At 54.4% G+C, this 23,413-nt stretch overlaps 9 protein-coding genes across 9 annotated transcripts; 5 read left to right on the top strand and 4 right to left on the bottom strand.

Moving 5' to 3' along the window:
- Positions 1–228: 228 nt before the first annotated feature.
- On the top strand, positions 229–2,896 carry LTS14_002468 (uncharacterized protein; the record flags this gene model as incomplete). Its single annotated transcript, XM_064835174.1, has 2 exons — positions 229–420; positions 470–2,896. The coding sequence occupies 2 exons, from the start codon at positions 229–231 to the stop codon at positions 2,894–2,896; spliced, it is 2,619 nt and encodes an 872-aa protein (XP_064697109.1).
- A 404-nt stretch (positions 2,897–3,300) lies between these two features.
- RPT3 (26S proteasome regulatory subunit 6B) lies at positions 3,301–4,545 on the top strand (the record flags this gene model as incomplete). The annotated part of the gene is made up of 1 exon (XM_064835173.1): positions 3,301–4,545. The coding sequence occupies one exon, from the start codon at positions 3,301–3,303 to the stop codon at positions 4,543–4,545; it is 1,245 nt and encodes a 414-aa protein (XP_064697108.1).
- A 649-nt stretch (positions 4,546–5,194) lies between these two features.
- Positions 5,195–6,866, bottom strand: GAD2_2 (Glutamate decarboxylase 2; the record flags this gene model as incomplete). Its single annotated transcript, XM_064835172.1, has 2 exons — positions 5,195–6,733; positions 6,789–6,866. 2 exons carry the CDS (start codon positions 6,864–6,866, stop codon positions 5,195–5,197), a joined length of 1,617 nt encoding a protein of 538 aa, XP_064697107.1.
- Positions 6,867–7,226: 360 nt separating this feature from the next.
- Positions 7,227–9,455, bottom strand: GAD2_1 (Glutamate decarboxylase 2; the record flags this gene model as incomplete). Its single annotated transcript, XM_064835171.1, has 2 exons — positions 7,227–8,973; positions 9,025–9,455. 2 exons carry the CDS (start codon positions 9,453–9,455, stop codon positions 7,227–7,229), a joined length of 2,178 nt encoding a protein of 725 aa, XP_064697106.1.
- A 1,500-nt stretch (positions 9,456–10,955) lies between these two features.
- Positions 10,956–12,682, bottom strand: CCT7 (T-complex protein 1 subunit eta; the record flags this gene model as incomplete). The annotated part of the gene is made up of 2 exons (XM_064835170.1): positions 10,956–12,100; positions 12,148–12,682. The coding sequence occupies 2 exons, from the start codon at positions 12,680–12,682 to the stop codon at positions 10,956–10,958; spliced, it is 1,680 nt and encodes a 559-aa protein (XP_064697105.1).
- A 363-nt stretch (positions 12,683–13,045) lies between these two features.
- Positions 13,046–14,496, top strand: INT6 (eukaryotic translation initiation factor 3 subunit E; the record flags this gene model as incomplete). Its single annotated transcript, XM_064835169.1, has 2 exons — positions 13,046–14,208; positions 14,283–14,496. 2 exons carry the CDS (start codon positions 13,046–13,048, stop codon positions 14,494–14,496), a joined length of 1,377 nt encoding a protein of 458 aa, XP_064697104.1.
- Positions 14,497–15,457: 961 nt separating this feature from the next.
- LTS14_002462 (uncharacterized protein) lies at positions 15,458–16,296 on the top strand (the record flags this gene model as incomplete). The annotated part of the gene is made up of 2 exons (XM_064835168.1): positions 15,458–15,530; positions 15,584–16,296. 2 exons carry the CDS (start codon positions 15,458–15,460, stop codon positions 16,294–16,296), a joined length of 786 nt encoding a protein of 261 aa, XP_064697103.1.
- Positions 16,297–18,730: 2,434 nt separating this feature from the next.
- Positions 18,731–19,814, top strand: LTS14_002461 (uncharacterized protein; the record flags this gene model as incomplete). Its single annotated transcript, XM_064835167.1, has 3 exons — positions 18,731–18,859; positions 18,921–19,467; positions 19,528–19,814. 3 exons carry the CDS (start codon positions 18,731–18,733, stop codon positions 19,812–19,814), a joined length of 963 nt encoding a protein of 320 aa, XP_064697102.1.
- Positions 19,815–21,474: 1,660 nt separating this feature from the next.
- On the bottom strand, positions 21,475–23,251 carry LTS14_002460 (uncharacterized protein; the record flags this gene model as incomplete). The annotated part of the gene is made up of 3 exons (XM_064835166.1): positions 21,475–22,823; positions 22,881–23,093; positions 23,143–23,251. The coding sequence occupies 3 exons, from the start codon at positions 23,249–23,251 to the stop codon at positions 21,475–21,477; spliced, it is 1,671 nt and encodes a 556-aa protein (XP_064697101.1).
- Between the last annotated feature and the right edge of the window lie 162 nt (positions 23,252–23,413).

Here is a 23,413-nt window from a genome sequence, read left to right as displayed (position 1 = left end):
GAGGCACTGTATACGCCCGTCGAGTTGATGTATCCTGTTTTGCTATGGATTGTAGTATAGTTCATAGTATAGTGCTACTTGCCATAAATTCTATAGAACTAGTTCTAGTCTGAGGCGAAGTTCCCTCGTTCCTCGTTCAGAATCGCGCCAACGCGTGCTTTCACATGCCACTCCGATCATATATGTAGACTTCGACACAACATTCTGCAGCGCGCACCATATCTTGCGATGCCGTTCACGAAGAAGCGAGAGCGGTCGCCGTCGTCGACACCGCTGCCCTCCACCGAAGCGGCGGCAGCGTCCAACGATAGCTCACTGCCGAGCGAGCTGTTTAGCAGCTTCAGTGATGTCCTGAATCACGCGTACACATATCGAACTCTCGACGGCCTGGATCCTAGCAAGCTATTCCACAAGAAAGTGGTAAGTGTTTTGTGAGACATAAACAGAGTCATACTGACGCCTTACGCAGAACAAACGAGTCATACCCGAATACTACGACACCATCAAGGAGCCCGTGGCACTTTCCACAATCAAAGCGAAGATCATGCGAAAGGAGTACCAGAATGCCAGGGAGTTTGTACGCGACTTTGCTCTGATCCCACACAATGCGCAAGTGTTCAATCGACCAGATAGTGGAGCTTTTCAGGATGCACTGGTGATCAAGGCACAGCTGGAAAAGCAGCTGCAATTATTGGTGGAGAAGGGCACGATCACGAAGGAGGATGCAGTACTACCCTACCTTGGCGAGATACCAACCTACGAGGATGTGCTGATGGAGGATGCTGGCGAGGCGGAGGAGGAGAGCAGTGACGAGGAAGGAGAGGAGGATGATGACGAGGAAGGAGAAGAGCTGGACGATGAAGGCAAGCCCGTAAAGAAGAAGCGAGGTCCGAAAGGTCCAAGGGACCCGTCGAAACGACAAACGGAGGGGCAACCGGAAAAGAAGGCTCGGGGTAGGCCTCCGAAGCTGCTCACTCCAGTCGAAGCACGAATACAGGCTATTATCAAGGGTATCCGTAAACCCAAGAACCAGCGTGGGCAGCTGATGATCAAGGACTTCGACCGCCTGCCGGACAAGACTGCTATGCCGGAGTACTATCTCGAGATCAAAAATCCCATCGCATACGACGTACTGAAGAAGAAGGTCAAGCGGAAGAAGTACCGATCGGTGGAGGAGTTCATGGCAGACGTCAATCTTATGTTCAACAACGCAAAGGAGTACAACCAGGACGACTCGGCAGTCTACAAGCATGCGACAGCTCTACAGATTGAGGCGGGCCGACTATACGATATCGAGCGAGCCAAGCCTGATGACACTTTCGCGGACGATGAGGGCAAGCTGCCCATGCCGGATGGTATTCTGCATAATGGGCAGCTGTACAAGGTTGGTGATTGGGTGCATATTCAGAATCCAAATGACCTCACCAAACCAATACCTGCTCAGATCTACCGTACATACAAGGGATCGAGTGGTCAGAACATGGTGAATGTCTGCTGGTACTATCGACCTGAGCAGACTGTGCATCGCTTTGACAAGCACTTCTTCCCTGACGAAGTCGTCAAGACAGGTCGCTATCGCGATCACAATATCGAGGAGATTGAGGGCAAATGCTTCATCATGTTCTTGACGCGCTACTTCAAGGGCCGTCCACGAGGACTTCCAGAGGGACAAGAGATCTATGTCTGCGAAGCAAGGTACAACGAGACAGCTCACCAGTTCAACAAGATCAAGACCTGGGCTTCGTGTCTCCCTGATGAGGTCCGAGACAAGGACTACGAGATGGACATGTTTGACCATGCTCGCAAGATGAAGAAGGTCTCATCGCCAATCGCCTATCTTCTAAAAGACGAGCAGAAAGAGACTGATGACTTGCCGAAAGTGCAATGGGGCGCAGAAGGTGCACCTCCCAAGATTGGCGCAGTGCATAGACGACCTCGAGGCGATCGCGACAGTATACCGCCAGAGCCTACACCACCTCCCCCGCCGAAGCAGCCCACGCCACCGCCTCGACCAATGATGCCAAGTCAGCCAAGCTATAATTACACCCCTTCCCAATCGCAGACCCAGCCTCGGCCAGTGAGCAGAGCGCCACTGACATCGTATACTGGAAGCCATCCGAACCAGTACACGCATGCGACAGCTCCCTCACCTATCGCCCGTCCACCCTCGGCCGTCCAGCAGAACAGCTACCATCAAACTCCACAGACCCCACAAGCCGCGCCCTCGACACTGCCACGACCCACTGCCCAACCATCGAACTCATACAGCCATCAATCCTCTGCAGCACCAGCAACAGCTACACCTTCCATCCCACCAAACCCAACAACCTACCGTCCCACAACATCAGGCTCTTATCGCGACCCAGCGCCTATCGAAGTCTACATCCTCCCCGATCAAGCGAACCTGAGCATTCCGGCCGAAGTTCGCGAGCAGTATCAGAGAGACGAGCAGGGCAGAGTCTTATTCTTCACCGCTCCCCCCGTCGCTCCTGCCGCTGCTGCTGATGGTGCAGTGGGAGGACATAGTATCCGCTACTTAGCCGAGAAAGCCCGACGGAAGGAGGTGCTGGCCAGGAAGCGGAAGGAGAGGGATGAGGCGGAGCTGGTTCGGGACCGGAGGACCAAGGTCGCACGGCTTGAGTCTTCTATCTCCACTGCTAAGATTGCCGAGACGATGAAGGCTCGGACGCTCCGGATGTTGGAGATTCAGCTTGTGGAGACGGGGATGGAGCTCGATGGGTTGGATTTGCAGAGGTTGGGGCTTGTGCAGAGGGCTTCGGTGGAGACGATGGGGGATCTGGCTGAGCATGAGGCGAGGAGGGAGGGGAGGGAGAGGGTGAGGCTTAGGGGCACGGGAGTGTTTGGGGATGATTATGATTGTAGGCTTATTGCTTAAAGAGTTTGATGAGGAGGTTCGAGGGAGTGTGGGAGTGGATCTTGTTAGATGTGCTTTCAGGTCATGGCTGTGAGGTAGCTGTAGCTGTAGCTGTATGAGTGATGATATGCCTTTCATTACATGCAATTAGGCAAAGATCCCCCTCCTCACGTGTGGGAAGTCGATCTACTGCCGCGTGAGGCTCTTCTTTCTTGTATATATAAATAATATAATGCTCGTTAGGTGTGATGTGCACGGACCCTCGAAGTTGAAGTCCGACGCGGCGTCACGAGCATGTGCCTGCAATCATCAATACACTCACTCGACACACAGCGCAACTTCTTGGCCATCAGGCACGAACAACAGATTACGACTCTTGACTACACAGTCTCACACCCACACTCACACCCACACTCACATCCATCATGGCGTCCGCCGACGTCCTCTCCCCATCCGCGATGCCGCAGCCACATCGCCTCACCAACGTGGACACGGTCGAAGGCGTGGACGACGGCGATGACCAGTACGCCACATACAAGAAGCTCCAACGACAACTCGAGTACATCAGGCTGCAAGAGGAATACATCAAAGACGAGCAGCGCAGCCTGAAACGCGAGCTCGTGCGCGCCCAGGAGGAAATCAAACGCATCCAGAGCGTGCCCCTCGTCATCGGCCAATTCATGGAGGCCATCGACAACAACACGGGCATCGTGCAGAGCTCCACCGGCAGCAACTACGTCGTCCGCATCCTCAGCACCCTCGACCGCGAACTCCTCAAGCCCAACAGCACCGTCGCCCTGCACCGCCACAGCAACAGTCTGGTGGACATCCTGCCTCCTGAGGCCGACAGCAGTATTGCTATGCTGCAGGCGGACGAGAAACCGGATGTTACATACGCCGATGTCGGAGGATTAGATATGCAGAAGCAGGAGATCCGTGAAGCGGTGGAGTTGCCTTTGACACAGTTTGATCTGTACAAACAGATCGGTATCGACCCACCGCGTGGTGTCCTCCTCTACGGTCCCCCAGGAACAGGCAAGACAATGTTAGTCAAAGCCGTAGCAAACAGCACAACCGCCTCCTTCATCCGCGTCGTGGGCTCGGAGTTTGTACAGAAATATCTAGGAGAAGGCCCACGAATGGTCCGTGACGTCTTCCGGATGGCGCGCGAGAACAGCCCCGCCATCATCTTCATCGATGAAATCGACGCCATTGCGACAAAACGTTTCGATGCGCAGACGGGTGCGGATAGGGAGGTACAGCGGATTTTACTCGAGTTGCTAAACCAAATGGACGGTTTCGACCAGACCTCCAACGTCAAAGTCATCATGGCCACCAACCGCGCCGATACCCTGGACCCGGCCCTCCTGCGCCCAGGGCGTCTTGACCGCAAGATCGAGTTCCCGAATCTTCGCGATCGCCGCGAACGACGTCTCATCTTCTCCACCATCGCGAGCAAGATGTCGTTGGCGCCGGAGGTGGATCTGGATTCTTTGATCGTGAGGAATGATCCGCTGTCCGGGGCGGTCATAGCCGCGATCATGCAGGAGGCCGGGTTGAGGGCTGTGAGGAAGAATCGGTATAATATTATCCAGCAGGATTTGGAGGACGCTTATACCAGTCAGGTCAAGGGGGCGAGTGAGGCGGATAAGTTTGATTTCTACAAGTAGGTGGTGGAGGTTTTGGGTGGTGTGGTGTGGTGGGTGTGCCGGAGAGGCAAGGTCGGGGGATAGAAGAACTGTACAATAGATCAGCTGCGTTGCGCTGTACACACGCGGCCATGGGGCATGAGACGAGATGAGATGGGATGCTGGACTGGGGGAAGCATAGCGTAGCGTCAAGTCGACTGTACAAGTACGTCCTCTGTTTCAGAAGACTTTAAGTCTGGTTGATCTATTCATGACGTGTGACGCCCTGCTATTCACACCTCAAGGACCACCAGCAGTACTCAGGCGACTGAGGACCACTACCACAAATCTCTCTCGGTACCGATGGGCAGACAGTCAATTTGCAGAAGTGAAAACCAAATACTTCGAACCCGCAACGAAAATGCAAAAGGGAAGGGTCCACTCCTAGTTCACCCTAGGAGTCGACAGGGCTGCGCGAATGGCTGTTCTTTGATCTTTGCTACTTCCCTTGAGAGGTGGGAGTTCTAATCATTGCCTATAATACTCGTGAGGATCGCCCGAGCAAGTTGCCGGACCTGCCTGGTGCGGTGTCTGTAATAGTCACCGGCCGCTATGCTTTGGTCTAGTCTGAGTCATGGCGCTTCCAAATCCTGTCCGTGGATATATCGTGAGGAAGCTGCCATCATCACGCTCATGAGTCGATCTCACCACCAACTTCCTCAATCGCCTTCACAAGCCCCTCGACCGTCTCCTTCCGTGTCTGCGAATTAACCACCACCCGGAAAAACCTCCCTTCCTCCCCCGGCGCGAAATCGACCATGAAACCCCTCGGTATCAGTCTCCGACACACCTGTTCCGTCATCCTGGAATTCTTCTTCTTCGCATCCCCAGCCGTCTTGGAGAAGTAGAAGCACACCTGTAGACAAGGAGGCGGATTCGCGGACACCAGGGTGAATTTATCGTGCTTGGCGACGAGGTCGGCGAGGTATGCGGCAGCATCGAACGCGGCATCGATTTGCGCTTCTAGGCCGGAGGAGCCGTAGTAGATCCATGAGAGTGCGAGCTTGAGACTATCCCCCCGTCGCCCACACTGCGGTGTCAGATCCGCCAGATCCCATACCTCCTTCACGTCCTCCTGCTCCTGCGCCGCATGCGCCTCCCCCCTCTCACTCGCAACCACACTCTCATCCCCACCCTCCTCCTGCTCCTTCCCCCCATCACCCCCATGAAACAAATACCCAGCCGGCAACGTCATCCCGCGATGAAATTGCCTCAGGTCCTTGGCAAGCAAGAACGTGCAGGTGAGCGGGATATTCATCATCTTATGCGGACAGAGCGCCACACTATCCGCCCGCTCCACCCCGTTTAATTTATGCCTCTGCTTCGCGGAAAAGACGACCGGACCACCCCATGAGCCGTCGACGTGCAGCCAAAGGTTGTGTTTCTGGCACACGTCTGCGATTTCATCTAGCGGGTCGAAGGAGCCAAGGACAGTAGTACCCGCTGTAGCGTTGACGTAAAAGGGCGTCTCACCCGCTTTCTTCGAAACCTCAACCATGCGCTCCAACTCCCCGGCTTTCATCCGTCCCTGCTCGTCCACAGGAACAGATTTCACCCCCTCGGACCCAAACCCAAACATCTGCCCCGCTTTCTCAGCACTATAATGCCCATGCGCTGAGGTGAAAACGACGAATTTCTTGCCCTCATACCCCTTAGTTTTCGTCTCGGGGAAAAGCACATTCCGCGCCACGACCATACTCATCTGGTTCGCCGCGCTGCCTCCGGGTTGGGAGACACCGCCTGCGAAAGCGCCTTTGAGACCGAAGAGCTGGGCGAGGGCTTTCGCGGTTTGTTTCTCGATGAGGGTGAGGGTGGGGGAGACTTGGTAGACGTGGAGGTTTGTGTTTAGGGCGCTGAGGAGGAGGTCCGAGGCGAGACCGACGGGATTGATGGAGGAGTAGAGTTTGTCGAGGAAGCCTTGGTCCCAGGTGTTGACGCTGTATTGGAGGATGCTTTCTATGGTCGATTGGAGGCCTTCCTTTCCATGGGCTTGGGCTGGGAGGGAGAAGTTGAGGAGTTGGGAGAGTTTCTTGGGGGGATGGTGTTCGAGGAGGGCGGTTCGGGGACCTTGGCCGGGTTGTTGAAGACCATGGCCTGTGGGTTTCGTCGAGGCATCTTCGTCGGCAGCACGTATGAAGGAGATGATTGAGGCTTTTACTGAGGTCAGAAGCTGTTGTGTGATTAGCAGTCACGATCAAGACGCCTTTTCAATTCGTTGTACCTACGTCGTCTGCTTCATCTGCTCTCCGTAGCGGCTGGGCGTTAGCCGATCGATCAGGTAATGACTGTCCGTTAGTCGCCATATTATCAAGGCTCTACTCGTCTCGTCTGGACAAACTCGTATGTGGCAAAATAAAACACTTGTTTTCAGTCATTCGATTTGAATTGATAAACCAAGCGAAAGTGATACTCGACACGCCTCGTTTACAATATGGTATGTCAATCTACAATAGTACAGTAGTCAGCGTTCGCACGCCATGCATTTGATGATGAAACAAACGAACGAAAAATGCCATCGCTGACGACATCTCGAACCCTTTCTTTCCGGGGTATCTCCACTTTTATTGGGTTGGTGACCCGGTTCGGGATGGGAATATGTGATCGGGTACCCAAGGTGAATTAGTGCTGTGCTCACGTGCTCACGTCCAACTCATCCTCCTTCTTCATCCCGATGCTGTAGCCGTAGCAGATGCTGCCGAAGCCGACCCAGCAGCAGGCCCGTTCCCATTAGTCCTGACGGACGACCGACTCCTCTCCTTCGCAGCCTTATCCTCAGCTTTCTTCGCATGCCTTTCTCTCGCCAGCTGTAAAGGAGTCTTGGCCTGAGCAGGCGGCTGACCCTCCTTCTTCACCTTGTCCAGCTCGGCAAAACTCTGAAACCCATCATTACTCGCCTTCTCCTTGCTCTGCCGGATCCAATCCTGTCGCCGCCTTTTATACAAATCCATCTTCCAATTCTTCCACACTGCACGACCGCACTGTGAGTCGCGGATCTCCGCCTCGTTCTCCGCCAGCTCTTCCGCGATACGTTCCCGGATGAACGCTAGGCCGTGCGTGCCATTCCATATGGAGTCGACCACGTGCGAGGCGGACTTGTCGACGGCCATGTCACCGATGCTTCCGTAGAAGTGCTGGACCAGTTTGCGTTTTTGGATGATGGAGCTGTTTTTCGATGCGATGACGGCTTGGATTGTGCGGCAGATGATGGTATCTTTTACCATCTGCAGCAGCAGCTGAGGAGTCAGGTTGATTAGTGAGTCAAGGACTAGACCGCTGAGTGGGCCCGGTACTCTTAGCATGGCTTGGGCGAGTAGATTGAAGTGGACTTTGACAGACTGTGCCGGTCTAGAGACAGTCTCAGACGGCTCGCTCCCGCTGCTCTGCACACTATCGTGTGGCGTGCCATCGTTATGGCCGTTGACTGCCGGGCTGTTCTCAAGCTTTAACAATTTCTTCACGTCGAAGCCATTGTCGTCGCAGAGTGTTGCATCTAATTGTGCAGCAATGGCTTGGGTATCGATGTCACGCACCGCGCAGCGTTCAACAAGTGTCCTGAGCACCAGTGTGCGGTTTCGCTCCAGCAGGTCTGGTATAGCCGGAATCAGCTTCTCGTGTGCCTCGTATAAATCGTCCTTGCTCATGCGTTCCAGGACGCGACACGCGACATATCCAGCAGTCTCGTTGCGAGCCAGAGAGTCGAGTCTATCCTTGAAGAACTCCTTGTTCAGACTCTTGAACATTTTGCCTGGAGCATGTTGCACGATTTGCTCTACAAGATGAGAGCCAATAGAGTCGTATACCAGTCCGTTGATGAAAGCCGCACTACCGCTGTCGGCCGTGATGGGGTCATCTGGTAGTAGAGTTCGAATGATCGAAGTCTCGTTCTTGGCTCGTTGCTTGCCAAAGTGCGTGAGCTCAAGCTTCAGCAGAAGCTGCAGCGTCGGGTTAGCATTGGCGTGGGTCGACAGACCTCGAAGTTGCTCCGTATCAAGTCCAGCCACACTATCCGCAAGCAACTTCTCGAGTGCGTCGGCAAAGGACTTGGGCACGTTCCGCGACTTTGACTGACCGTCCGCTTGTTCGCTGCCCTGCACGGTGATGGCTTCCTTCCTCTTGCTTTGTAATAGCTTGTTGTTGGCCTGCGCATCGAGGGGGTCACCGGAGAGGACAAGCAACAGGACTCGTAGAGCATGCGACCCAAACTGATCTGTCATGAGGAAGCCTATGCTGCCCTCGAGCTCGGCAAGAGTGTGCAGAAAGAGGTTCTCCATCGACACATAGATCTCATCGACATTGTCCGTCGTCTTTGGAGCCGATGCAACCAGTTCTTCACTGACTATAGGCGCGGCTCGAAGGAAGAGTGCTTCGCAGCAGTGCGATGCGAATCGGTGAGATATTAGGTGGATGAAACTAGCATCCATTAGCATCATGTATCCTGTGGTAGCGGTACAGATTACTCACTTCCCACTGAAGGCTTGGAACAGCTTCTTCATTTGCGCAGGTGTCGAAAGCTGGATCAGACGCTCCATGAGACGAGAACACGATTGGCTCTGGGCAATCTTCAACTCCTTGCCTTCAGCCTCACGATACACATTTGCAAGAAAGAGATCACGCTCCTCTTGTTCGCCAAATGAATTCGCTTCGAGCATGTCATCGGCCCGCTTGAAGTACTCCTGTTCATCCATATCCAGCATGCCGAAGAATGGTCTGTCGCCGTGAGGATATGCGGCATCGACGGATTCATCATGGCCGCCAAGAGGCATGTAGTTGACATGGCCGTCGTACTCGGAAGACTTGCGTCGTTTGCTGGCCTCGTCCGGTGCAGGTTGACCATCTTCGTCCTCGTGCTTGCGCTTCATGCGCCGGCCGCGCTTTTTGTTCTCCTGCGGCATGATGTGTGGTAGTCCTCGCCACTGCGAATGTAACAAACAACGCAGGTCGCACAAAGAATATGTTCAACAAAAGCGCTGGCAACGCGGCAATGAACAATGAATGATGTCGAGGCTAATTATTCGGGGTTCGGCGAAAGAGAACAGTGATAATGCATGACCAGCGGCCGTTGGTGGAGCCAAGCTAATGTGAGCCGTAGACATGAGCGCGAAAGAAGTAGAGTTCAGGTGGGATGATGATGAAAAAGCTCGGCAAATGGTTCAGGATGCAGGGATTACCCGCCGAAAATGTGTGTGTCAGATCGTCTGGAGATCGGATCTCGCGTGAAGACCCGATCTGAGGTGGAGCCGGCGTGATCGCGATCGGGTGTCAAAACCATCGTTGCGTGTCGCTGGCCTGCATATCATATGTTGCACATTATTATTATTCACCACCACATAGTCAACATTGCATGAACTCGAGGCTTTTTCCGACTATTGCGGCTATCTATCTTAAGCTATACATACCAAGATCTCCGTGCAGACGCCGCGTCCCTTCCGTGCAACTCCCTGCCGGCTATGGACGGCGATCGATCTTGATCACGAAACCCTGATCCTGGAGCCAGACATCCAGTAAATAATATCCCTTAGAAGGCTCGTAATTGTCGACATATGTGGACAGAGAGTCATATCTCAATCCCAACTGCAACCACCTGCATTGTCTCCATCAGTTCTACATCTGCAGTCCAATGGCCAAAGAATGAACATCTACTCCCCATAGAACAGCTGTCCAAGAGTCGCTCTACTAGCCCTCTCCTGACTCCCACGGGCAAATAAACTCAATTACCTCGTCCTCGTAGCTCCCACGGTAATCGCCACACCATCCTATGCTCAGTTCAAGAGAGAGAGAGAGAGAGAGCGCGAGAGAGGCGAGACTACGACACCGCAAGCTCCCAGATCAGATCAGGACACTACAGTACGAAGCTACACGTGTTTGCTTACCACGATTCGGTCGAACATACGGACTCAGGTTGGGCGAACATGCTCACGAACACGACAGGTGAAGTAGCATTCTCCTAACAAAGATCTGTTCCCCCACCCTTACTTTACCCCTACCACGTTCACTCCTCGCAATCTCAGCGCGAAGACGTGAGAAGCAGGAGATGCGGCAACATGAGCTCGAGTGCAGACGACAGCATCAGTGGGCGCTTGCTCCGCCCCACCACTCTCCTGCTCGACAACATGGAAATCGAGTACAACTTTCCGAATCCCTGAGATTTAGGCAGGGTGTTCTTTTGCTGGACACTCATACCCGAAGATAACATGTGGCGAGCCATCTCGGACGGCGAAGGTGATCTGAGTGTGGTCGATGTAGAGGCTAGATACACAATAGGCAACGGATATGTGACAGGCTGTCAGCGTGATGCTCACATACAGACAGCATCGCTCTATCCCATGCAATGCTAATCTATGCCACGCGGCACGCGCCACACATCTCCATCACACCCAGGAACCCCCTTCATCTTACCGCCCTCTCATAGGCATCCCCCTCCCCCGTCCCCTCATAGCCCTCTGCGCCGCCCCCGGCGGCAACCCCCTCTGCGGCCCCTGCGGCGCCTGACTCTCCTGATTCCGAATCGTCTCATCCACACTCAAAATCAAACAACTCGCCTCCACGGCCGCCTGAATGGCATTGATCTTCACCAACGCGGGTTCCCACACAAACGCCTCCAAATTATCCCGAATCCCCTCATTATCGAAATCTACCCCGGCCCATACGAAACCCTTCCGATGCTCGACGCGGAGCATGTTCAAGATGTCCGTGGCGTCGAAGCCGGCGTTGTCGCAGAGTTGGCGCGGGATCACTTCGAGCGCTTTGGCGAAGGCTTTGATGATGGATTGTTGTTTGTGCGGGATGTTCTTATCCGCGAAGCCGTGGAGGTAGGCGGAGATTTCCATTTCGCAGGCCCCGCCGCCGGCGACGATGGTGGTGTTTTTGATGGCGCGCTTGACGATCATGATGGCGTCGTGGAGGGAGCGTTCCACCTCGGCGATGAATTGTTCGGCGCCGCCGCGGAGGACGAGGGTGCAGGTTTTGGCTTCCGGGCAGCCCTCGAAGAAATTCATCCGTTCGCTGCCGATTTGGCGTTCTTCGAAGCGCGCGCAGGTCCCCAGGTGTTGCGACTTGATGTCCGTGCAGGTGGATTGGATGCTGGCGCCGGTGGCTTGGCAGACGCGTTCCATGTCCTCCGAGGCGACGCGGCCGGCGCAGAAGATGTCGCGGTCGGCGAAGTATTGGGTGGCGAGGTCGCCGATGGGAAGTTTGGACAGGACGACCTTGGCGCCGGTTTTGCTGAGGGCTTCCATTTTGTCGTAGATGATGCGCCATTCGGCGTCGACGATGGCTTGGTACTCGGAGACTTGCTCCACGCGGATCTCGGCGTTGTCCTTTTCGCTCTTGATTTCGAGTTCGACGTTTAGGCAGACGATTCGGGGGTCTTTGAAGGATTTGGGTTGTTGTTCGAAGCCGGCGTAGGCGAAGGTTTTCTTGAATGCTACGCCGTTGACGAAGAGGGAGTCCTGGAGTGCACCACCAGTGATTTTCTTCATGCCGATGAGCCTCTCGTTTAGGTCGTCCTGGTCGAGTGTGAGGACGGCGTCAACAACCACTGCAGATCATTAGCCTCATTTCTACGAGTAAAAGGAGCCTACACACTTTTTGTGAAGAAATCAGCATTGCGATGGATAAGCTTGCTGCTCATAGCCGTGGCCGCCAATTTCCGCAGCGTCTCCCTCTGATTGCCCTCGCTTGTGTTGACGGCAATCTCCTTGATCTTGTTCACAGCCATCATGCTCGCTCTCCGTAGACCTTTGATGATAGTCTGGCTGCTCACGCCCTGCTCTACATGCTCCTTGACCTCCTTCAAGATCTCACCCGCCAACACTACCACTGACGTCGTACCATCCCCAACTTCCGCATCCTGTGACCGGGCAATATCTGTGAGGATTCGTGCTGCTGGATGGACGATATCGAGCAGCTTCATCACCGTCGCGCCGTCGTTGGTGATTGTCGTCTTCCCATTCTCGTCTACTAAGAGCAGATCACCTCCATATGGTCCGAGTGTGCTCTTGATGGTTGATTGCACGGCTATGCATGCGTTGATGTTGGATATGACCTGGCCCCGTCCTTGCGATTGATCGGTGCCTTCCTTCAAGACGATGATCGTCGGCGTTTGTCCGCCGTAGGACATGATCTGGGTATTGCTTTATATGTGGTGATGTGTGAGAGCGATTCCGGCTGAAGGTATCCCGCCTAGATAGTCGTGGTTTGGGTGTTGTGTAAATGGTCGTGTGCACATATATCTTCCTCACCTGTAGCTTGACGCGCTCATCAGCAAGCGCGTCTCTTAGATTTTTCGAGCGCGGGGCAGTTCCGCAGGATTGCCTGTGAAATTCGCACACACAACCCCCACCACCATAGCGACGGTGGTGCAGAAGACTCTGGAGGTGGGAGATATCAAGGTAGAAGTGAGAAAGCTGTCCCAGACACCGGAGTGAAATAAATATCATCTGCTGTGCACTGCTGGAACATCGACCACACCCAGATCGCCATCATGGCTTCACAACAACCCACCAGCGCAAGCGACATGCTGAACGGCGCAACCAAAACCGTCCAAGCACCAGGCGAGATCGCAAAAGACAACTCGATCATGAAGGATCTCCTCCCCAATCTAGACCGACATCTCTGCTTCCCCCTCCTCAATTTCCTCGAAGAAGAGACGCCCGAAGACGAAGACACGACCGAGATCACAAAACTGAAATTCGCCCTTCTCTCACCCACCAACATGCACGACTTCACCGGCGACCTCTACGCCCAGATCCACAACCTGTCCGAGCGACCAGAGGAGTATGCGAAGAAGCGGGAAGGAGTGATGGAGCAGTTGGCAAAGTACCAGGAGGAGACGGAAGGTCTGCAGAACCTGCTCGCGGATGCCGATGTGGTGGGCAACCTCAGAAGTGACAAGGAGTCGAACATGAAGTACCTCAAGGACAGCCACGGCGTAACACCGCAGATGGTAGAGCAGCTCTACGAATTCGGCCAATTCCAGTACTCCTGCGGCGACTACAACAGCGCCGCCGAACTCCTCTACCAATACCGCATCCTATCCACCGACAACGAGCGCGTCAACGCCGCATCCTGGGGCAAACTCGCCTCGGACATCCTAACCACGAACTGGGAAGCCGCACTAGAAGAAGTGACGAAACTCAAAGAGAGTATCGACGGCCGCCTCATGAACAACCCGCTCGCACAGCTCCAACACCGCACCTGGCTAATCCACTGGTCCCTCTTTCCCTTCTTCAACCACGAGCCAGCGCGCGAAGTCCTGACCGAACTATTCTTCAGCCCGACTTACATCAACACCATCCAAGTCTCCTGCCCTTGGGTCCTACGGTACCTCACCGCAGCCGTGATCACGAACCGTAGTCGACCGGGGAATAAGACGAATTATCTCTACGGTAATTACCAGAAGCAGTTGAAGGACTTGGTGCGGATTGTAAGGCAGGAGCAGTATGAGTACAGCGATCCCGTGACTGGGTTTATCAAGGCACTATACGTCGACTTCGACTTCGAGGAGGCGCAGAAGAAATTGAGCGAGGCGGATGAGATCCTGCGGTCCGATTTCTTCCTCGTGGCCGCCGCGGACAATTTCCTCGATGCGGCGAGGCATTTGATCTCGGAGAGTTATTGCAAGATTCATCAGCGGATCGATATCAAGTATGTCATCCCCACATCCACTCCCCAAACATCCCTCCTGATCCTTCTACATGATATTAACTTCTATGCAACAGGGACCTCTCCACCCGCCTCGGCCTCTCCTCCGACGAAGGCGAGAAGTGGATCGTGAATCTCATCCGCGATACCCGCGTCGACGCCAAGATCGACTATCAGGCCGGCACGGTCATTATGAATCATCCACCCATGAGCGTGTATCAGCAGGTGATTGAAAGAACCAAGGGGGGGTTCTTTAGGACGCAGGTGCTTAGTGCTGCTGTTGCTAAATAGGGTATTGCGCAGAAGATGGGTCATAGAGATTCGCGTGTGTTTGTGTGTGTTGGGGGCGGGCTTGGGAAAGCATGGCATAGCATAGGCGCCTGAGGCGTTGAATGACACGAGACGACAGGCAAAATGGGGCCAGACTCTTGTGGGTGGGAATGTCTCTTGCTCGATATGCATGTGGCCCACGGAATGACGTGGCGATACTCGTCTTGAAATGCAATTGGCTGTAAATTTTCTGTCCTAAGCACCTCCTCGTTGTCGTGCCGAAATTACACAAGAGACGGGACATGCAGGTGGGAGGTTTCATCGTGCGGCATAGAAACAAGGCTGCAGGTATGATGGAATCTCTCCCATCTGCATCGAGCATCCATATCTGCCCGTAGAGCCTACACTCCCCAAAGCCAAAGCAGCCTCACACCCACATCACGAGGGATGCCACTAGAATCCTTTGATGATTCAAAGGAAAAAGAATGTCCCGTCACAGTAAAAATTTCCTCATCCTCCCACACGAATCAAGAGAGGTTAGGGGTAAGCGGACGTTGTGTGTCTTTACTCTGCCCTTCCATTTCCCCTCCTGGTCTTGCCGTGGGATGTAAACTTTTGCTTGGCGGCAGACAGAGTGAATTGGAAGGGCGCGTTTTCATGGGAGAGGGGAGGAGAGGGACGAGATGGGGAGGAGATTTGATACCTGTGTGGACGGACGGACGGGGCGGACCGATTCCGCTTTTGGCAGGCCAGCGCATGAGTGGGGTTGTGAATGCTCTGACGCTGATCGGATTTGTGCCTGGTGGGGGATGAAGTGGGCTGTACTGGCTTGTGACTCGATTATTCGATGCTGTTTCTGTAAGTGAGGAGGCTGCGTTCACTGCCGTAGACATAAACAGGAACTCTCTTGGTTTCTAGGAGTCTTGTGTGGGAGTACGACAGACTTGGACTCTTCCTCCCTCCACGACCAACAATAACAAACATGTCAAGTGGTGGCAGAGGCGGCGGCTCGAGCAGAGGACGAGCGGGCAAGTTTTCGAAGGCTAAGAGAGGAGGTAAGATAGTCATGAACAAGGTCCAGTTGAACGTCCATGTTAATATACGACAGGCGGACGCAACTTCTCCAAGAATCTCCGACCCCTCGACGCAGATGGCGCCGAACGAAGCATGTGGGCCGAACCCCAAGCCAAAGACGACGACGACGACAGCGACGAAGAAGACTCCTCTGAGGAAGAAGACAGCGACGATGATGTCCCCCAGCAACCACAACAGGCGGAGATGACACGTGAGCAACGCAAAGCAGCCACCAAAGCCAAAAAGGAAGCCGCCATCAAGCGAAAGCAAGGCGGGCCCGAAGCCGGCGACATGCCCCCCAGCGACAGCGACGAAGACTCAGACGAAGCCGACCTCGCCGACATGCCCTCCAACCCCAACCTCACAGCCGCCGCCCGCAAACAAGTCGCCAAACCCCCACCGGGCGCCGACCCGGCCGAGGCGCCGGCAAAAACCAAAATCACAAAATCAACCGATACCTCGCAACTCTCGCGCCGCGAACGCGAAGCCCTCGAAGCCCAGCAGAAGAAGGAACGATACCAGAAGCTGCACGCGGAGGGGAAGACCGAGGAGGCGCGGGCGGATATGGAGAGGTTGAAGCTGGTAAGGCAGCAGAGGGAGGAGGCTGCTGCGGTCAAGGCGGCGGAGAAGCAGGAGAAGGATTTGGTGGAGAGGGAGAAGAGGGAGCAGATGGAGAGGTTGGAGAGGCAGGCGGCGTTGAAGGCTGCGAGGGGGAATCGGGGGGGCAAGAAGGGGGGGAAGGCTTGAATCGTGCATGGGTCGGTCTCTGCTCGCGGCATTGAGAGTGGTAGTGGGACTGTCGCTGGTGTGCGGCAGGCGGCAGTGCTGCCAGTGTGCTATGGGTGTTTGCATAGCGTGGTATACCAAGTCTCATGGCCTTCTCTCTCTCATTTCACACTTTGGGTCACGTATGTGCTCGCAAAGGCATTCATGTCAAACATACACCCAAATCATTCCGGAGTGCGGACGAGCATAGCTCTGCGTTCTGCAATGGTAACATCAGAGTACCGTTTCAATTCTGCGGTGCTGATGTCATCGGCATCATGCTGCATCCAGATCACGGTAGGGCGTCGATGCCGCATCTGTGTCAAATACGTGATGAGCGCTATAGCAGCCACGACGACCCTGTGTAGGACCGCTGCCTGTTGTTCTCGGCTCGACGTGTCGACCTCCTGTTATACGTTTTGACGTATGCATGGTGCACTTCAGTGTAGTGAAGCAGATGGTCTGGTCCTAGGTGGTCAAGTTCTGGTGTAGTGGTCAAGCGTGGTAGACAGCCGACACCAGACCCGCATGCCGCACCAGAGTAAAACGTCTGATACTGGTATCAAGCTGATGGCAATAGTTCCTCTGCTGCTGCTTCCTGGTTGACCTCCCCTGAGCTGCCAGCGCCAAGGTGAGTGTGATCATGCCGATTAGTCACGAGAGCAGCATCCACTTCTATCACTAGTCAGCAGTCAACGGAAGCCTCATCGATACATTCGGGCGGGGGACCACCAGGATAATTGAACCTCCGTACGGAGGACAAACGCATAGGCTCCGTGTGGGCGGCTTGGTAAGGTAGACGGGTGCTCCAGCTCAAACTAGTGTGATCTCGAGCTTGTTTGACCTATGGCTTACTAACTACCGTAGGTCCTGCTTCGATCGCCGGCCTCCAAGCACCGTGGCCAGAGCGCTGGAGAGTGATACGCTGCCCATGTGCGCTTCGATGCGCGCTCGTATTCGCGGTCATACCACATGGGGCGGTCGGAAAGACGTAAATCTGATACATCAAATCATGCCGGCGAGCACGAACACGCGGCCACCCACCTGCCAAGCAATTCACTCTCGCCAGTCCCCAAGCAGTCAAAGGTGTGACCTTGAGCAGGATTGCTTGTATTAGCGTACTTTTCTCATCGAGGGCTCATGCCTCTTTCCTTCCAAGTCATGTGAATCTTTCTGCAATCTTGCCGTCTTTGCCGTGAATACACGTGACAAGGTGTAGAGCTATAAGCGACCCCGAAAGCAGATAGACTGAAGCCAGACGGACTGGTCTAGATCTAATTTCCTCAGAGCGTGTCGTCTTACGTGCGCTGAGGGTATACGATGCGGCATGCGGCTCTCCTTCCCCTTCTGGTCTCCTCGCCGCCGATGTGGTCGAGACGAGTGAACCAGCGCAGACAGAACAAGCTTCTCCGGGACTTGTGTTTGAGGCGTGAGACTCCCGTCCCGGACGGACCTCTGGTTACATACGGCTGCGGCGCGTGTCGCTTTCAGCCTCTGAGCTTCGACCTACACTTTCTCAAGTAGCTACACTCCCGCATCACCGCATGGAGATCCAATTGGCCAGAAGGGGGACCGTGGGGACATATGGTCTGATTCTGTCCTACAGTGCATCCTGCCCGGAGCCGCACACCGCTGCAGATTCCCCAGCCTTGTCGTGCTTATGGGTCCACAGTCATACGGAAGATGGAGGCACAGTCACGGCGCGATGGGGAGGGGAGGTAGGGTTACGTGCCCTCGGAATCCCTCACTCACGATCCAGAGCACCTTCATGGGAGTTTATCGAGTACAGTCAGAAAGAATCGAGGATCGGCCTCGCCACCTTCCCATTCGGATGGCGCTTATGTACAATCTCTCGACTACCTCTACGGTATAGCTTGTTACAGGCGAGCTTCTCATGATTAAGTAGTCATCCACTATTCCTCCTCTAGCGTGCAGAGAGCGAATTTACTGCACGCTAATGCGAGTTGGTCTGCTACACCAACCTATGAGCGCGGCAGACATATCTGGGGCCCAAGGCGTAGACTGCCGGCTATGCAGACACTATGGAGATCCATTCGCTGTGTACTCCGTACGCTGTCTCGGTTACGCCCCTGCTCATCTGTTGGAACTACAGTCAATCCCAAACCATGAAGCGAGCGAATGATCTTGCGGTCTGGATGGAACCATGGCTTGACCTGCCACGCGGATTCGGCGGAAACCGTCCCCTCCGTACCACTCTCTGACACCCACAGCTGCCCGCTGCCCACCTTGACGAATTGACACACAAAGCGTCATCCCGCGCCGACCGACCAGGGGGCTCGAGTGATGATTAAAAGGAGTGGGCAGTCCCTCATGTACATGATCGGTCGATCGAGTACATTCCTCTTGCCTTCACTACCTTACTGCCTTATCACAGGACCTACCAGTGCTCGTACCCATGGCCTGCCGTCAGCGCACCGGGGCTCATGCCGCATTTGCTCTTGGTCAGGAAGAAAACTGGACCCAGATCTCAGATGCTCAAAAGCGGAAACGTGTACAAAACCGTCTGGCTCAGCGCAGCTATCGTGTGAGTCTCAGATATGTCTTCATCTCAATTCGGGGGTGACCATGGCCTAACAGCCCCAAAGCACAAAGTTCGTGAACGACTACAGGAGTTGGACCAGATCAAGACTGCCGAGCATGGCAATGTCAGCCCGACGGGCGGCGAGCAGCTCAAGGCCTCGACCCGTTGCGCGAGTACGCTTGATAAGAATGCCGCCGTTCACGTGAAGACGACGATGATCACCTCCAACTTCCCAAACATGTCACCCAGGTCATCGGGATCATCGGAGAATTTTGACTTCTCCTTGCCAACCTTCGGCGAACCCATCTTCCCATGGTCAACCTCACCCGAGAAGTGCGACCAGGAATCAACCGGTATCGACGATTTCCTTGCAAGCCTCAGTTCCAACGAGAGTGCCCTGCCAACAAGCACAGAAGGCGATGCATTGATGGTGAATAACTCTGTCGGGAGTACCCAACTGTGGACCGCATCCGTCTCTGAGACAACGGACTTTGGCTTCGACCTCTTCGGCCCCGTAAGCCCGTCTGCTTCAGTGAAGCAAGAAGCAGAGCTGAAGTTCACGGAGCTCATGCTTAAGATCCGTGAGGTAGGCTTCGTAGATATGGAAAGCAGTAAGTTGACACGCCCATCACCAACACTCTCTGTCTGAGCGTACTGACCAAACGACTAAGTGATATTCGAGTACTACTCTCTCCAGTTCCGACGGGACTCGCTCCCGTATTGGCTACAGCGGAGAAGCCGGCAGCAAAATCTGTGCCGGCTACTGGAACAGCTATACGTGCACTCCGGATCTTGGCCTACAGAGGACTGCGCACCGTTTCAGCAGGGTATCAAGAAGCTCGCACATCGAATTGTGGACACAGAGCAGCTGCCCAGCAGTGCTACCCTCCTGACTTCGTCGTCGACCAATGACGGTCTCTTGGCTTTTCCTTTCCCTACTGGCAATGGGTTATTATGACACGATATTCACGACAGATGCCATATGGTTTTTGCGCTGGCGTTGGCGGTGGCGGGAAAACAGAACTGCCAAATCAAAAATGGGGGCATCAAAAGATACTTGCCGACGACGGTTTAGATCGGATGTAGCGCTTGTGAACACTATATCTCTCACCAAGTCTCTCCGTCGATGTCTTTCTTCTCAATGTTCAGTCTGCTTGTCACAGTGCTCGTGAGTACTTTCGTTGTCGCCACCGATGCTCAGTCACGATAGGACAGTTGATCGATCGTCTCCCATCGAGGTCTCATCATCCAGCCTGTTCCTGCTACCAGCTCATCACCGCTGACCTAGCAACCGATTGAGTCACTTGTCACCATCAGGTCCCCGGAAGGCGTGCTGCTACAACAACACCGCATCCGCAGGAACCGCAATCGTTCCCGTCCACCCATCTGACAAACATCCAAGCTGATCTCGATTGATCTCGTGTGACAATCGTCGGCAAGTGGCCACGTCGAATAAAGCCCGCGAGCTGAATCCCGTGTACGGGCTACGCAGGGTATCAAAACGCACTATAACGAGACGAAGGATCGCGGGTGAAGGCGAAGGATCCGGTGTGCAGAAGTCGGGAGGGGTGCTTCATATACCTCATGCAGTTTTCTGACTGTACTCGATCCTTGGCTATACGTGACACGAAGGTACTACGTGTGCTTGCGTTGAAGTGCTCGTGCAGTGGGCGCGCTAGGACGGTTCGGCTTTACGGTACGTACCCTTGTATAAGGTTCGGATCATTGATTGCTTGCAGCTGTTTGAGCTTGATTGAGTAAACGAGCCACGACTTCAGCCGGTATAGAAGGTACTGTACTCCCTACAGCGAGTGCGATCGCGGACTCAGACTTCTTGCTTTCAGTATCGGGATGTCGAAAAGACGATCGATCGCTCTTTGCGCGCTTGTAGCACCCATCCTGCCATCTTGATGATCTCGGACCTAGAGTCCCTCATACTGTGCTCTCGAGTCTATCTCTTGCTCGCACTAGAATCCGTCGACGTTTCACTTCCAACATCAGCCGCCATGGCACCTGCAACCAGCCAGATCGAGAGAGACGGCGGCGTATCTGCATCAGGCTCTTCAAACCCCCGATATGGTTAAGCTGGGCAAGAGCCGCAAGACCTTTGCCCGTGACAACGACCATCTGCACCCGATCACGCCTGTTCGGCTTACGCGACCTGAGAACTGGTGTGTGACAGGCAGAACAGCCATGCCAAGAATCGCTGACCAAGATCATACCCTTTTATAGAATTCGAGTCTGATTTAGCAGCTGAGGGATGTGGAGGCGCTCTGCCCGAGCAGCATGTAGATGATCATGATCCAGCTGAATGAGCTTTTTGTGTTTCCACGCTTCGTAGACGGTGAGGACGAGTGGATTGAGGGAGTGCTCACAGTTCAGGTAAGAGGGATACCTGAGTCCAATTTGAGAAATGCTGCAGAAGGAGTCGGCCATTCCCGAGCTCGGATCGATTTTCGTATTCTCTCCCAAGCGACGGAATAGCTGCTGGGCTAATATCTCGTTCTACGATTGCTCCACCGTGTCTGGACGTAGCTGGGCCAGGAAGCAGCAGTGGGGGTCCTATGTGCCGTCTGTCGACTCGGAGGACAACCACAACCATGGCCCATCCGCACAAATCATATGCCGAATCCTCTAGCGACGTAGAACAGCATATACGCTTCGGCACTGAGGACCTCCTTCTCATCAACCTGCACAACCATACTATCATCAAAGCGAAACCATTCGTGCTCTCCCTGCCTGCAATAAGAAACATAGTGACCATTGTCGATCTTGCCCTTGTGCACCACCACAGACGAAAGCTCGTAGACAGGTTCCAGCGGCTCGGGGTCAGGCTCTCTGGCTTTCGGAGCGTCGTCGTCGTCGTCATCACCATCTGCGTCCGCATCATCGTCCTCTCCTTTGACTGCGGCAGCTTTGTGCCCATTGATAAGACCTTTGCTTTTCGCGTCTGTCGATGCTCTCCCAAGATACGGAGTGAAGTCGAATGTGAGCGGGAATCTGATCTTAGTGTCCACTTTCGAACTCTGCGCCAAGGTCTTGCTATGACTGAACCGCTTCAGGTGTATCGGCACAACAGGCGGCAAGCATCTGAGGCTTAGCTTCTTCTTCGCCTCCCTGTTTTGATCGCACTTGGTGCAATGATAGCTATCACTAGATAGTGTTTCTGCGCTCGTGAAACGATCCAGACATTCCGAAAGGTCCATGGGCAGGACTTCTTTGATGGTTTGCGTGCCGTTGGTCAGGGCTAGCTTCTTCTTCTTTACAGACACGGAGGTACTGCGGATGTCGAGTGACAAGTCGAGGAAAGATTCCACGGCCGTGGTGGTGTTACGGCATTTGGTGCAGGTTACCGTTGATCTCAAGAGGCCAGAGAAGGTCTGGTGGATCGCGCACTCACAGTCTTTCGTGTCCTTCTCTTTCTTCATCCTTGCGATGCTAGCGTCGTCATCGTCATCTTCGTCTTCAATGAAAGCTGTGTGGAGACTGTTGAGGATGAAACCCAGGTACTCGTGGGCATCTTGCTGACTGTAGCCTGCGAGATTACCGCCACCTTTCCAGCAGCCCTGGAGCATATGTACAGCGCCATAGCCCTCGTGCTTCTCGACGCCGTAGAAGTCCGTGAAGATGTCATCTAAGGCGCAGGCGGTACAGGCTTCCCGCTCGCAATCCGAGCTTTTGTGGCCTTCGCTCAGATACCAACTGCGAATAAGTGGGTTGTGAATGAGTGATTGCAGGACGACAGACATGAAGCAGGTTTGACCCATGTTGTAGAGGCCTCGAAGGCCAGTGGCGGAGCACGGCGTTGTCGCAGTGTTGGCTGAGACGAGCTTGCGTTCTTCGGATGGCAGGTGAGAGTGCTTGCGCTTTTTGGTCGAGCTGCTGGTGCGTAGCGCTTCAAAGGTAGGGTCGTATACGAAGTCTCGACAGTCGTGGCAGAAGATGAAACCATTGTCGGACTCGACGGCTGACAGCATAATCAGCATGAGCATGGCAACTCATTCTATATTGAACGTCTGCTGACCAAAGGCATGATCCTTCTTATGCCGCTCACGACTGCTGCTCACTGTAGGGCACTGCAAACACAGGTATGTAGTGCCTATTGTGGTACTGCCGCCATTGCTACTCTTGTATGTCCGGCCACCACATCCATCTTCTCTCTGTAGCGTTTGGAATATGCGACTGTAGCCGTCGGTCGCCGGCTGACGAGCTGCTTGAAGGAGGGCCTTGACGTGCTCTGCATCGTGTCAGCCAAGCTCAAGTACTCGGGGTTGGATCCAGCCTACGGCATCCGAAGGTTGATTGCAGCGGCGTGGTGGGTGTGGCTGCGCTCTTCTTAAGCAATTTGGGCGTGTCTGTGGTAGCCGAGGTGGGCGTGAGGGTCGTGGTCGCCATGTCAAATGATCGTCATCATCCGCAGGTAACAAGTCATATGTGTATGTATGCCATCAACGATCGGTTTTGCGGCTCGGAGTGCTTGTCAGACTTGTGCTTCGTAGTATCTGATGCCGAGTCTCCTCGGTCGCATCGCGTGGCGCACGGCGTGCGTTCCTGACG

The sequence above is a fragment of the Recurvomyces mirabilis genome, assembly GCF_035927965.1.
Source record: "Recurvomyces mirabilis strain CCFEE 5264 chromosome Unknown scaffold_5, whole genome shotgun sequence".
Taxonomy (NCBI): Eukaryota; Fungi; Ascomycota; class Dothideomycetes; order Mycosphaerellales; family Teratosphaeriaceae; genus Recurvomyces; species Recurvomyces mirabilis.
This window is presented reverse-complemented; position numbering and strand designations above follow the sequence as displayed.